General features: G+C 45.3%; 1 protein-coding gene across 2 annotated transcripts in view; it reads right to left on the bottom strand.

Moving 5' to 3' along the window:
* Positions 1-5,407: 5,407 nt before the first annotated feature.
* Positions 5,408-13,864, bottom strand: part of Pbx3 (PBX homeobox 3) — a 195,148-nt gene continuing 186,691 nt past the window's right edge. Inside the window, exons 6-9 of one of the 2 annotated variants that reach the window (XM_021185105.3) lie at positions 12,149-12,314; positions 10,700-10,812; positions 9,812-9,901; positions 5,408-6,926 (exon numbers count right to left, since the gene is read on the bottom strand). In XM_021185105.3, coding sequence (XP_021040764.1) covers positions 6,834-6,926; positions 9,812-9,901; positions 10,700-10,812; positions 12,149-12,314 — 462 coding nt within the window. In that variant the 3' untranslated portion in view covers positions 5,408-6,833. The remainder of the gene's footprint in view (positions 6,927-9,811; positions 9,902-10,699; positions 10,813-12,148; positions 12,315-13,864) is intronic. The other variant, XM_029474112.2, reaches the window with a different exon arrangement.

Raw genomic sequence — 13,864 nt, 5'->3', positions numbered from 1 at the left:
CAAATTTGAGGCAAGCTCTGATTAAATACTGGTTAAGATGGTGGACTCTGGCCAGGTCCACTCCTGGGTTCCAAGGAAATGGTGCTGAGTCACATTTTGTGGAGTCTTCTAAAGGCAAACCCACAAGGGCACTGTCCTTCCCACAAGGTCCGATCAGAAGAGTATCCTGATGTACATGTGAGCAAGCTCATCTGGTGCAGTTGAGTCAAACAAGCTTGGTTAGTGGAGCAAAAACCGTGTGGTTTGTTATCTTCCGTAAGCAGTAGCCTCCAGAATTCCAGGAAGTATCTGTCCTTGGGCAAATGTGGCTTACATGTTAACTTTGGCAACTCCTAGAGACGGGTATTTTCCTGATTCTGCCATTTGGGCAAGTCTTTTTTTTCTCCCAGGCTCTCCTTCTTCTCTGTCATTACAGGATAGGGACAGCGCATGTGTCACAGGACATTGGGAGGAGATAGTGGGCAGATCTCACAGGTGGTCTGGGGACCCCAGAGATGGGAGCTCTTCAGGATACACTGCTGACCCATTCCTCCGGAGTCCCCAGGCAGGCTGTGCATCTCTCCCTTCTGTCCCTACAGAAGCTCTTCCACACCTGCCACCTGCACAGGTCCCCTTTGCTCCCGGTTCCCCATCAATCAACATTTCTACAAACATTCTCTGAGGGCTCATCAGGTAGAAAGCAATCCTGGAGAAAGTCAACATGCCTGGCACACAGTAGGTGCTCAATAGATACCACTTGGCCATTAAACTGAACAACTGAGGTGCAATCAACTTGCACAACTCAACCATCCAGCTGATGTGTTGTGTTTCTGTAGCTCTGTCGCAACTGAGGGACACACACACACACACACACTTGCAATACAGTGTCCACCCTCACAGGCCCACAAGTGGGCCCACTTCAGCCAGCATCTTCACACCCAGGAACACCACCTCCCACACAAAGCTCATTCATTTTGACTTATGAATCTAACAGAGAGAAACCTGACTGTCTCCTGGAGGGTTTTACCAGCCTGACTTTGGTCCCCGCTTCCTTCTCCCAGTTACCTAAAATTAGCAGAGTAATTCGGAATCTGTGTCTTTATTTAAAAGAAAAAACTGTAGGTGCAGAATTATAAAAATTTAATATGCTCCCAGGAAAATGAAAAATGAGAGGCTGTGATCTCGTCTAACACTTTCAAATGTGTTTATTAATTCATGTTTTAAATCATAAGTTTCATTCGGTGAGAGCCATGCACAGCAATAAGCCTGTTTTAAAATATTAATGAATAAACAATATTTCTCTATTGAAATATAACATGCTTCTTTGAACAATGGACCGCCAGTAATAAATCAAAACCAGGAGAAAATTGCATTTCATATTTAATACAAGTTGAACTCTGCCTTTTTATAAATGATATCTTTTTTGTTTAATTGGCGTCAGTTCAGATCTAGCAGATTGCTAATAAAATTCTGGATTTCCATATTTAATGATGCGTACACTTTCTGTTGAAATTTAACCAGGGGGAAAAAAAAAACCCAGCCTTTTATTATTTCCTGAGATGGTACCTTAGGCCTCTGCTAAGGTCTAGCCTGGAGGCAGGGGCATAGCCAGCCTGAGCTGGTGAGTTAAAAGGACAATCCACTTACAGACCCTGACTTGGTAACTGACTCCTCCTGGTACCCTGACTGCATGGTGGCTTGCCCTCTTCATTGGCTCAGTGAGTAATCAGGAGAGGAGAACCACCCCATTCTACACACCACAGAGGCTCACTCCCTCTTTACCTACCTACACGGCAGGTGGGAACAGAGTTACCACTTGGCTAGGAAACAGGTTTCAGAGAGGTGCCATGCCCAAGGTCACACACGGCTGCTAAATGGCAAAGGTCAGCCAGGCTTGGAAGCAAGACACATCTTTTCCCCGGGTTTTAACAACAGTGTCAGTTCAGCATGAGGAGGAATTTGAGTGTACACCCTTTGCTCTGAGGCAACTTAGAGACTGCAGACCCAGCAGGATTATGTGCAGGGCACAGTACCAACACGCCTGACCATACCATAAAAGGTAGGCACATAACCATGTGGAAGCACATTCATAGGCAGCCCATATGACTTGCCCAAGGACACACACAGCTTGTATGAAACAGAGACAGGACCAGACCCAGACTGTGTCCCTTGGCAGCTCACATTTCTGGAGGTAGGCTCTTCATAGTCATGCAGCTGTACCATCGACTTGCCTGGCAGTGGCCATCAGGCTTCAGGAACAGACTCCTGGCTCTGCACTTGGGCCTGGCAGGGAGCAAGTTCCCTGCATTGCAGTCAAATCACCAGGCAGGGAGCAGGTTACTTCAGGGAGCTGGGACCCAGACAAACTAGGATCAAGTTACAGGCCTGTCATGGACCTTAAGTTACTATGAAACCCATCCTCAGCTCTATTTGACTGCCACTTTGGGACTTACCAGTGGTAGACAGTCCCAGAAAGCTCCCCAATGTGACAGAAAAGAAACACTGACAGGACCTGGGGTTTAAGATGTGGGTTAGAAGACAGGCAGACTGCTCAGTGGATGAAGAGTTCACTGTGCAACTGTAAGGACCAGAGTTCATAGTCCCAGAATTCACATAGAAGCTAGGCAGGCACGGCAACCTACACAGAAGCTTTAGGGAGAGACCCCACCTCAAGAAATAAGGTGGAAAGCCATCAAAAGAAGACGCTTGGGGTCAACTTCAGACCTCCACACTTATACATACACAGGTAGGTGTAAATACACCTGTGTACATATGAACACCCACACATGTATGGAAACACACACACACACCACATACAAAAAATAAGAATTTCAGGTTGTGCTCAGACACAACCCAGACCTAAAATTTGGCCAAGTGTTTTTCAACTTTTACAGTCCTCAACCTCGGTGGGGTGGCATCCCTTCTTTGAGCCTTAGATTCCCTTTATGAAAATGGATGGCCATGGTAGCCACTCTAGTAACCCCATATACTGAGGTGTGATAAACACAATAATGGGGGTGTGTGGTGTTGCCTATGTTAAAGCTCACAGTATGAGAGCAAAGGGCAAGAGCCTGGAGGGCTGTAGGTAGAACTGACAAGAACTGGGCAGATCCTGGGACCTGAAGACACCGTGAGGGCACAGAGTTCAGGCACAGAACCTCTGCAGCAATAGAGGTCCCATAGTGGTCATGTCCCAGCGTTGTGCTCGCTCACTGGCTGCCTTAGGAAAGTGCTCTACCTATCACTAGTCATGGTGCCGGGCCTGACCCAGCCCCAGAGCACTGATTCTATCAGCCATCGCTTAACTTGGCGATGCAGATAAGTGACATCACACAATGTGCCCTCATCACATATACCTCAGTACATTCGGATATGAATGACGATTCATATAAAGTCTAAGGGGACAGGGAAGGATGCTCCTGGCTTCTTTATCCCAGAAAGGACCTTACACAGAGGCATAATGGCTATCATTCACTGGGGACTCTGTTTCCTTCTACCAGTGGTAGCTGGAAAGTTAGTAATACTGACTTAGATATGAGAGATGTTTAATTAGCAGAGGCCATGTGTCCAAGATGGTTCCTTCCCAAGGTATGGCACACATTTACCCCCCGCCCCATCCCCATATCTAGGAAGCCAATCCTGACATGACTTTCCACATAGAAAGACTTTCCTAGTACACAGCCTCTCCAACTCAGAGAAAAGGGACATGGTGTCTTTGTGTGAATGACACCCTGCTAGAAATGAGCAGCTGCTGGGGTGTGGAGGCCCCAGACACTGAGCACACATTCTTGTACAAGCACCTATGTTCTTATTCATCTACCACTGTGCAGGGCCCCTCACTCTGCTGTTATTCCTTTTGGCCCTATGAGTGGGTTGGTCTTCCCTGTCTTCCCAACACCCTATGAAAGACTGGCTTCCAGAACCAGCCGAGCAAGGCCCCAGAGATCCAGCTCCTGTTGGGTGGACTGAGTTGACTCGGGGTCTGGTCTTAACCCACTGTTTGATCAGGAAAGGTGGCAGCTGAAATTGACTCAAAATCTATTGCTGAATCCACATAAGGCCCTTGGGGCCAATGCCCATACGCTCTTCAAGCCTGTAAACTATACCTATTCCTGTGAGCCACAGAAGGCTGGGCAGGAAGACCAATGAGGTATACCAACGTTCCAAACTAAATGGAATGCTCTTCTCCCCCACCCCCAGAGGAGGTAAAGAGTAAGGAGGGAGATTGTACAAGCCTCTTTTAAGCCAGCAAATTGGAAGGATGGTTCTTCCTATGTAAGTATCCCCAGAATATAGCCACAGACCCTACCCATATCCCTTCCAAGTGCTAGGAACCCCTAGTAAGTTCCACTGAGTGTTTCAACAGACTGACCCAGGACAAAGCCAAGATGGTCCTTGGGTGTCTGGGGATGCTTAGAAAGATGAATTTGTGTATATGTATCTGTATGTGATATTTTCACTGGATATAGTTTGCAAAACCACACAGCTCAGGGATTATTTTATGTATAAAGATAAGAAAGGCTAACCCACAAGCTAATTGAATCATGCAAATAATTGTTTAGCCATGGGAGAGATTCCTATGGGCAGGCTGAGCGTCCACATGAGGGAGGACAGCTGTGGAGGGCAATCTATTTTATAAAGTTTATCTGCACAGAATAACTGCTGTAAGATTAATGGGGGCGGTGGCCCCAGCCCTTGTTCTGCTTGGTTCTACCAGCTGAAATAGGAAAACAGATATATTTATCATAGACATTTGCTGCAACTGATTAGCATTAATCTGATTTCCTGTGAGTCAATTTCCTTGAGATATAGTAAACAGGCCAATTATCTGCAATGGACCTCTTTTATTATAAAGATTTGGACATTAGTGACAAGCATGTATGCAAATATATGGACTTTATTACAATCTGAGTAACACAAAAATAGCGTCCAATCTGTTAAAAATGTCTAGCTGGGTGTATATATTGCAAGCAGAATGTTAAGACAGAGTAGGGAGAAGGCTAAGGGGCCTTTGCCTTTTGATTGGCATGTGAGGCCCATTCTGTCCAAACCTTTGTTCATCTCTAACTAGCTAAAAGAATAAACAGGACAAAGCTCTTGGTATTCAGAAGACCATCTAGCAAGTTCCAGAACTGCTATTAGGTCAGAGGAACGTGAGTGCCGAGGGTAGCAATCCTGGGGTCAAGGTGGGCCCTGGGTTGTCCCAGGTCTGTGCTTCAGTTTCTCAGTCCATAATCACAGGAAGTGAAGGGATGTGAGATGGTCTAGTGACCAGTCTAAGGCTTCACCAGGGACAGCACCCGACAGCTTTACTGCCACCTCCACCTTCACTGACCATATATCTGCTAGCCAGTTCCCAGCAAGCACCATCCTCGCACCCCATGCCCACACTTGTGTTAGCTCAAGGAGCAGAGACACACATGACATGTAAGTTTAATCAGGAAAGCAAAGTTTATTCATGTTTGAAACTACATATAACTACCACAAGGAAGACTTCTCAATCCAGGGTGTGAGCCAGTAGAAAGGAACACGGAACGCTTTTAATACATCAGAATCACCGCCACAAATTATTGTCACGACCCAGTCAGTTTCAGAATCGCATACAATACAAAAAGAGAAGGAGAGGGCCCGCCACACAGGGTGAAATGTACAGTGCTGAATACTGAATCTGAACGCATCACAAGAACCCGCCTTTTTTTTTTTTTTTTCTTTTTTTCCTTTTTCTTCTGTATGGATTAGTAACAAGATGAAGAACATTCAAAACGCTTCTCAGTATTTACAACAGCTTGGATGATCCTGTGTTAAGAGTCAGACCCAATGTTGCCAATCTTGGCTTTTTAAGGGTTGCAAATGCAACCCTGAGTTTTCTTTTTAAAAGATTACAATGTACATTACATTTTGTGAAGGGAAACAAAGAGTTAATTACAAGATGCAAAAAGATAAGAAAGAGACAAACTACAGCGTGAGTATTGTTCAGAGGTAGTAAGTGAGCGCTCTAAGCTACAGAACATGTTGGGATTCTATTGGTTTGTATGAGTTCGCATGAGGTAATAAAGCTGTGTTTTGATTGGTGGGATGTATAAATACTCTTTTGCTACACTATATACAGCACTCCAGAGAGCAGGGCCTTTCCAGGCTGCCCAGAGGAAGAGCACACCTTGACAAGTCTGTGCAGCACCCAGCGCACACGGTCAAACCCCAGACAGGTCTTGTTTTCACCTCTGTAGCAGCAAGATCTTCATCTCAGGGCAATCTGGATCCATGGTCTCATTAGCGCAGACTCCGGGCTCTGGTACTTCAGAGGGAGAAAGGAGGCCACCAGTCTTTGACCTAATTACAACATAAGAGATGGCAACACAAACATGGCGAGGGAAGTCCTGAAATGCCTTCCTTAAGAAGACAGGCAGACATCGCCTTCCCTCCAAGCCCATCCGTGATATGAGAACGATGATGAGAGCCTGCATGGAAATCCGCAAGGGTTCAGCTTAGGCAGGGTGAACCTTGCCTGCTCTATAATTGGGGTCTAGCATAGATGGTACTTCTTACCCTTAAGGCCAAGGAACTGGCAACTGTGGAACCATTAATGTAAAAGACCCATAATAAATTAGGATAAAACAGTTAAAGAAGTGTCAACAATGTTACATCTTGGCCTAATTGGATAAAGTGCTTTCTTTTTAAACGTGTGTCTTAAGTTTAAATACAAATGATTATGATTCCTTAAAAAACAGGTTTCCCGAGTTCTCTAAGAAGACAGGGTTACAGTAAAGCTGTAGGTGGTGGGTTACAAACGCTTTCCTTCTCCTAGTGCTCCAAATGCGCTTATCAAGGCATGTCAGCTGGGAAAGCGCCGGGGATTAGTTAGAGGTATCCGAGTGCACACTGCCCGGGCCTTCCGTAGGAGAAGTCACAGAAGATGGAGTTGTTGCGTCCTGCCAGCCTCCATTAGCCTGAAAGGAGAGGTACAGTTCAGTGGGTATACGTCTACATATTAATTCCACTCCCCAATTTAGAACACCCAGAAGGACAACAGGAGAGCAAAGGCGCATTAGCAAGATGTATTTTCTGAACCCACGTTGGCAGGAGTTGGAAGCATGTGTTAAAGTGGAATTAAATGCATGTGAAACAAATCCATCCAAGTAAAGACTTAGTGATAAATCAGCTTGGTGAAGATGACTTCAACTAGTCCCAGGCTGGCATGGAGCTTGGCCTCTGATCTGCTGGTGAAAATCACCATTCAACAGCAACCTCTCAGAAGGTACAGTGGAAAGGCTCAAAAAGATGCCTTGGTGCAACCTTACACTCCAGGAAGCAGACACTTGAGCCAGCTTTATCACTGTTCTCAGAGAAGCTGCTCCCATATACACATGACAGCCAGCTAGTGAAACCCTTGGAAAATGAAGGCCGTAATTTCCCTCCAAACAGGAATCCCTCCAGAATGAAAATGTATGAACCGTGGAGGGGCACATGCTATTCAAATCGGGATTCCAATTATCTGCAAATGGAGCCTTTAGTTGGGATGGTGCAGCTGCCTGCACCTGCGACTGGCCCTTCCTGCCTGGGACCTGCACCAGCACTAACAGTACTCAAAAACAAATTTGCCTCATGTCTCGCCCTATAGAGGCAATTGCTGAAATCAATGTCTGATCAGATTTCTGCTGTGGCAGACAGCTTGTCGCTACGTATTTTTATGTCAGTCAAGAAGTGGAAGGTGCTGGGCTTGTGAGTTGGGGAACACTGAGCAGAACTGACAGGGCAGGCCTTTTTGGAGGGAAGGCAAAGGTGAGCTGCCTGACACCCAGTCCCTGCAGCTCCAGCCAGCCTTGGCTTCTATACTGCCTAGTTCCACACCCACACCCACACAAGGCCTCTAGGTTCTCTGCCTCCCTCCTGTCCATCTGTAATTTCCCCAGAGGGTCCACCTGAAGGTCTATTTGACAAGTAGAAGATCTGCGTGCAGGTGACTGTTTCTTCTCCAACAACAGTTGTGTGTGTGATTGTTGTTGCTTAATGGAATGGGTCTGGAACCCAGAGCCTTGAGCTTGTGAGGCAACCTCTCTGTCACAGAGCCACATTCCAAGCCCATACTGTTCTTAAAGAACTCCTTGTCTTCTGATTCATTGCATAGTTCTGTATATAAAGCTCCCCCAGTCACTCTGGGATAGTGATTCTTAGCCTTTCTAATGCTGTGACCCTTCAATACAGTTCTTCATGTCATGGTGACCCTCAACCATAAAATGATTTTCATTGCTACTTCATAACTGTAATTTTGCTACTGTTGGGAATCATAGTGTATACATCTGTGTTTTCTGATGGTCTTAGATGATCTCTGTGAAAAGGTTGTTCGACTCCCAAAGGGGTTGTCACCCACAGGTTCAGAATCACAACTCTATGACCAAGAGTTGGGGCTGGAGAAGGGGGTGGGCAGGAAACCTACAGAGCTGGTAGCCTAAATGGAAAAAAGAATTTGCAGCTTGAGATACCAAATTCAGCCTAGAAGAGGAGAAATAGGATTAAATAACAAGTCACGGCACTGTTTTTGAAAGCTTCAGTCATGCCAGGTGGGTGGTGACAAGTCCATGTGTGTTCTGTCTCTGAGACATACCCTCCCCTATCTAAACGGTAAGCTGTTTGTTTCCCCTCAGGTATGAAAATCTCCTTAGGAAAAGAAGAACTCTTACACAGATCCAAGTCTAAAGATATCCCATCTGAAGTAAACATCATTCCTCTTTTATCCAAATTTATAAACAACAAATGTACAATATTTCTCCCCTGCATGGCAGCTGCAGGAGAGGTTGTCAACGAGCACTCTTTTTTTTTCCCCCTAAAATAAATTAATCCTTACTCTGGTGGCTTGAGATTATGCACTGTATTATACAACAGCGTCTTATCAAGCCTCATCAGTGAAGATGGAATTCATGTCTGTAAAATGCTGCAGGCAATCACGGCTTCATATTTTATCATGTTGATAAGGATATCGCACATTCTCTGAAGCATTTCAAAACACTTAAATGAAAAAGGAGAAATGCAACTAAAAGGCTTTTTATATGGCTTGTTGTGGGTTATTATGAGTTATTTATAAACCCAAAAAGAAAGATTTGACATTTCAAATGTAAAAGATTTGAGTATTTAATGGTCCTTTTTTTTTCCTTTACAATTGAACATCCTCAATCACTTTTTAAGTCATTAATATTTACTCTCTTATAGCAAACCAAGGCCCTAAAAAAGGAGACTTTTCTCCATTCTCCTCTGGTCTGCTGCCACGTGTCCCAGAACAGGGCATTCCTCACACTTTGCAGAGCCGTGTGTCTGCCATTTCCCATCCATGTCAGGGGAGGAAGCAAGGGAAAGTTTGTGAATCAGTAACAAAGGTTTCTCTATCATTAAAGCAGAGAGGTCATTAAGCCCAGGGGTTCCATTTTGCACCCCAGGCCAGCAGTCTAGAATGGGGTTCTTTGTTTAGCATGGTTGCCAATGTGCTGGGCCTCGAAGGTTATCACCTTCACCTGCTCTGTGCTGGGGAATTTTCTTGCTGCTTGATTCTAAGATAAATGACCCGTTTCCCACACGGCACGGCTGCTATGAAATGGAGTCTTAATGGGCTGGTACTTAAATCCCCTCTGATGATAGGACACCAGCCTTGGGCTTCTGTGAGGGCTTCAAAGGACAGCTAGGTAACAGGAAGCACTGCTGGCCATAAAATGAAACCATAGCAAAGATGCTGCCGCCCCCAACTGCCAAGAAGACATGAAGCCAAGTCCAGCGACTATTAACTTGTTCATTACTCACTGTTTCCCTGACACAGTTCCCACAGCTCGCTCCCCAGGGTACTCACGTTTAAGTTATGTGGACTGTACAGTGAGTTTGCTCCAAGGCCGTCACTGTAGCCTCCCGTCTGATTGATAACATGACGGAGGGTATCCACCTAGAAGTGAGACGAAACAGAATTCATCACCTCCATCTATTAAAACATCATCACTTACAAAAGGGAACAATTTGAGTTATGTGTGCCACAAGGGTGGAGCATCTTCAATGAAAGACAAATTTATCAATCAGATGTGACTGGAGGGATTTCAAAGATTCCTTGCATATTTAAACTCACACATCTTTGTTTTTCACACCAGCCAAACAATAGCATCTTCATGGTAATGCAGACTTTCCATCTACAGCAACCAAGTGTGTGTGGCTGTGGGTGAAAACCTACTCACAGATAGATAATGAATGCTAAATCCACACCCCACCTTGTCCCTTCCACCAGTGCCTAAGGGTAAGAATACTTGCTCTCAGTGCAAAGGACAAGAAAGGGGTTGAACCTGGAATCTACTTTAAGAACTCAGGTTTCAGTTTCTTGACTTGCAAAAATGCAGGAATAAAAGAACAGCATGTTCTCTTGTTCATTCTTTCCCTGTCCCTCTTTTTCCACCCCTTCCCTGTCTCAGGCACACACAATCTTCTGTTCTGTCATAACAAAGGCTCCCTCCCCCATCTCCATGAGCTCAAGCCAGAGCCGAATGCATTCACAAAGTTCATCAGCTTTGAATCATCAAAGGCATTGTCCACTTAACTTCTCATTGAATTAAGAGGTGGGCAGATGTGTCCCGTTTGGATGCACCCAGCACAGGTTCTGCATGGATGTGCAGACCACTTCCACAGGTCAGAGTGGGGAGTTTTGAGCCCAAACCCTACCCTGCCAGAAAGGCCCCAGCTGGGGCATTTCTCCTACCTGTGACTGCACATTGGCTCCGACTTGGGACCCTTGGTAAGAATCCCCATTCAGACTCTGCATGTTCATGAACATGTCCCCAGAATTTGGGAGGTTAAAAGAACCAGAAGAACCTGGAAAGGAAAGAGTTAAGTAGCTGAATAACAGCGAGCTACACACACAACCCCCAAAGACCTAGAGGTAGGGAGAGCAAGAGAGGCAGAAGGGAGAGGCATTTCCAGCTTTAGAAGGACAGAACATTAACTGGAGCTCTAGAAGGTCCTGCTACTCACACTACACACAGGAAGAACATTATAGAGGGCGAACCCAAATGAAAAAACAGAGACAAATCAAAATAGACTGAAAGCACGCAGGAGCTGGCCCTAGCCTTGTTTCCATTTCTCTCCAGACTTAGTCAAAGGAGCTCGTCAATGTTGCTGTTTTGGTGGAGAATTACCTGGAGGAGACACAGCTTTCTGACACTCTCTCCTAGCTATAAAACTTAATAAAACAGACAGCCTTCCCTGGACTTTTAAATATATATATATATATATATATATATATATATATATATATATATATATATATATTTAAATCTCCCTAGAAAGCCTCCAAGACCCTCCAACTCTTCTACTGGGCTAGCTGCACTTTTCGCTGCCAGCCAAGTTCCCCGTAATTTAAAGACATTTCTTCAATCTCCATCATAAATGCCACAGAAAATTTAAATAGAATGTTCTGTGTAAGGAGTCAAAAGTAGTGCATTTATAGCCAGCTGTGGTGGCACACACATGCAATCCCACCTATGCAGCTGAGGCAGAGGAATCACAAGTCTGAGGCCAGACAGAGCTATAAAGTGAGTTCAAGGCTTTCTTGGACAACTTAATAAGACTATCTTTAAAAAGGGGGGGGGGTAGTTATGTAGATCAATGGCAAAGGACTAAGCTTTGCTTATGCAAAGCCCTGGGTTCAATCCTTACTACCACAAAAAGCAAAACCAAAAAACCCATCTCCTTAAATATAAAGTCCAGCAAGCCGCATGGCACAGATATAGGTTGCACCTCAAGCCTGAAGTTAAGAGCACAGGAAGCACAGCAACATCTCAGCCCAACATTCAGCTGCCCAGCAACCAGTACATACCTGCTGCTTCACTCTGACAGATCACCAATAACCCTAACATGATGGGCAGCAAATATATGATAGACCTTTGCCTAACTGCTGAATTAAAGGCCATGACTGGTATAAAGGTTCTAGAATCTACAGGAGCAAGTGGCATTGACTGTGAACAGTGGGTTTACCAGCACAGGGTGTGGCCTTATTTATCCATCTCCAGAACAAGCCTGCAAGCAAATGCAAATCTCCCCTGAGAGCCCCACTGTGTACCCAGTAAGGCCAAAGCTTTGGAGTCTGTGGGCTGGGAGGCTGTGGCAGATGCCTGTCTGGCTGAGTAGGGAGTGAGCAAGCCATACTCACCAGAGTTTGGCGTGGTGGGTGAGTTGGTCTGGTTGTTCTGCACGGCTGCAGCCACTGCATGTGCGGCTGTCACGGCTGTTTTTGCAGCATAGAGATTGGCCTCCTCTTGAAATTTGCCTATATTCTTCTTGTACCTGATTCGTTTGTTGCCAAACCAGTTGGATACCTATCAAGTACAGGAACATTAAATAGGGAGGGTAGAGAAGTCACAAAGAAAAAGCCAAACTTCCAGTGCTTACTCTGGGATAATGAGAAGCCTCTAGTTGACACAGTGACCTGCCTGCCACTTCGCACCACATAGGTAGTGTAAAATGGTTTTAGGGGGTTCACTTTCCACTTTGGCATAGTCTTTTGAATGCTAATGGAAGAACAATGTTTCCTGGAATTGGTCATGAGAACACTAAGATGGCTGGGAGTACTGCTCATAAAAATACCCAATTGTTGTATGTGCATCAAGCATAGCAATCAGACTACTAAAAGAAGCTGAAAAGCTACTGGAAACATTTGTTAAATTAGGTACTAAAAAGCACACTTGAAAAGAATGACTTATTGTTCTTTTGTGGACCTGAAACAATTTTGGCAGCTATATAGTAGAATCATGTTTGGTCTGCTGAAGAGGGACATCAATTAATAATGGATGAAAAATCCCTTTGTCTCCTGCCTTGGAAGACACTGCACATCTGCCAAGATGGCTGCTCAGGCTCTGCCAGTGACTGTGTGGGAAGCCTCAACCTGAAAATTCAAGCCATCTCCGCAAGACCAAAGGCAAATACAGAGGAATGGCTGATTCCATAAGGCAGAACAGAGGTTTTTTCTTTTTCTCTTTTTCCAAACTGCTTGTGATGTCAGCCAGTACAAATGTGAGAGCATGTTGGCAGAAGGCTGATTTCATCACACCTCATAGACAGCAAAAGAAGAGCCCAACACTTAGCGCTTGGATTCACACAATGTACCCAGATACCTGTAGTGGAGATATGTAAAGAAGCTAAGTCATATAGCCATATGTAAGAAGGCATGCCCAATGCTGTAGCCTAGGAGTTTGCCTCTTAGGCTACAATTTAAAAATATTCCCAGGAACTGCCTGTTAATCTAGCAGAGAAACCATTGGTGTGGTATCAGCCATTGCTCTACCCTAGGTATTATCCAGAAGAGCTCCTCAGGGGCCCTGGACAGAGAAAAGGAATGGGATGCAGTTCAGAGCCCTCCAACCCAATTTTCTACAGTGGGCAGCCTTGCTGGCCACCTCTGCCAAGTCTTTAATTGCTTTGGAAATGGTGCTCTCATTCTTCAACTGATGGCACTCACCCTCCTGGAGAAGGCTAGAAAGCTCTGGCAGGGGATCCCCGAGAGAAAGACAGCACTGGCCTTACTGTTGCCCATATGCTGCCATCAGAGCACTGAATACACACACATACACATAAACACACATGAGCACACTTGAGAGGACCCAGGCTGCAGCACAGGCTCCTCAGAAATATAAAAAAAAAAAACCCACCCCAAAACAAGGTGGTTGCTCAGGCCACTCAGCTATCCTCAGGCAAGACTTAGCCTCTCAGCAATGCCAGCCATCCTTCCCAGAGGTCATTCTTCCCATGGACTCTCCACATTTTATTCCAACACCTGCCTCTTCCCTCTGTGTGTGTGTGTGTCCCCGTCTGTCCATCTGTCCTCCAAGGCTCACCTCTTGGTCCTTTTCTCTTTCTCCCCAAACACATC

The sequence above is a fragment of the Mus caroli genome, unplaced genomic scaffold (genome assembly GCF_978045245.1).
Source record: "Mus caroli unplaced genomic scaffold, Mus_caroli_1 scaffold_2, whole genome shotgun sequence".
In the NCBI taxonomy this organism is placed as follows: Eukaryota; Metazoa; Chordata; class Mammalia; order Rodentia; family Muridae; genus Mus; species Mus caroli.
Note: the sequence above shows the minus strand (reverse complement) of the source record. Positions and strands in the feature narration are given on the sequence as shown.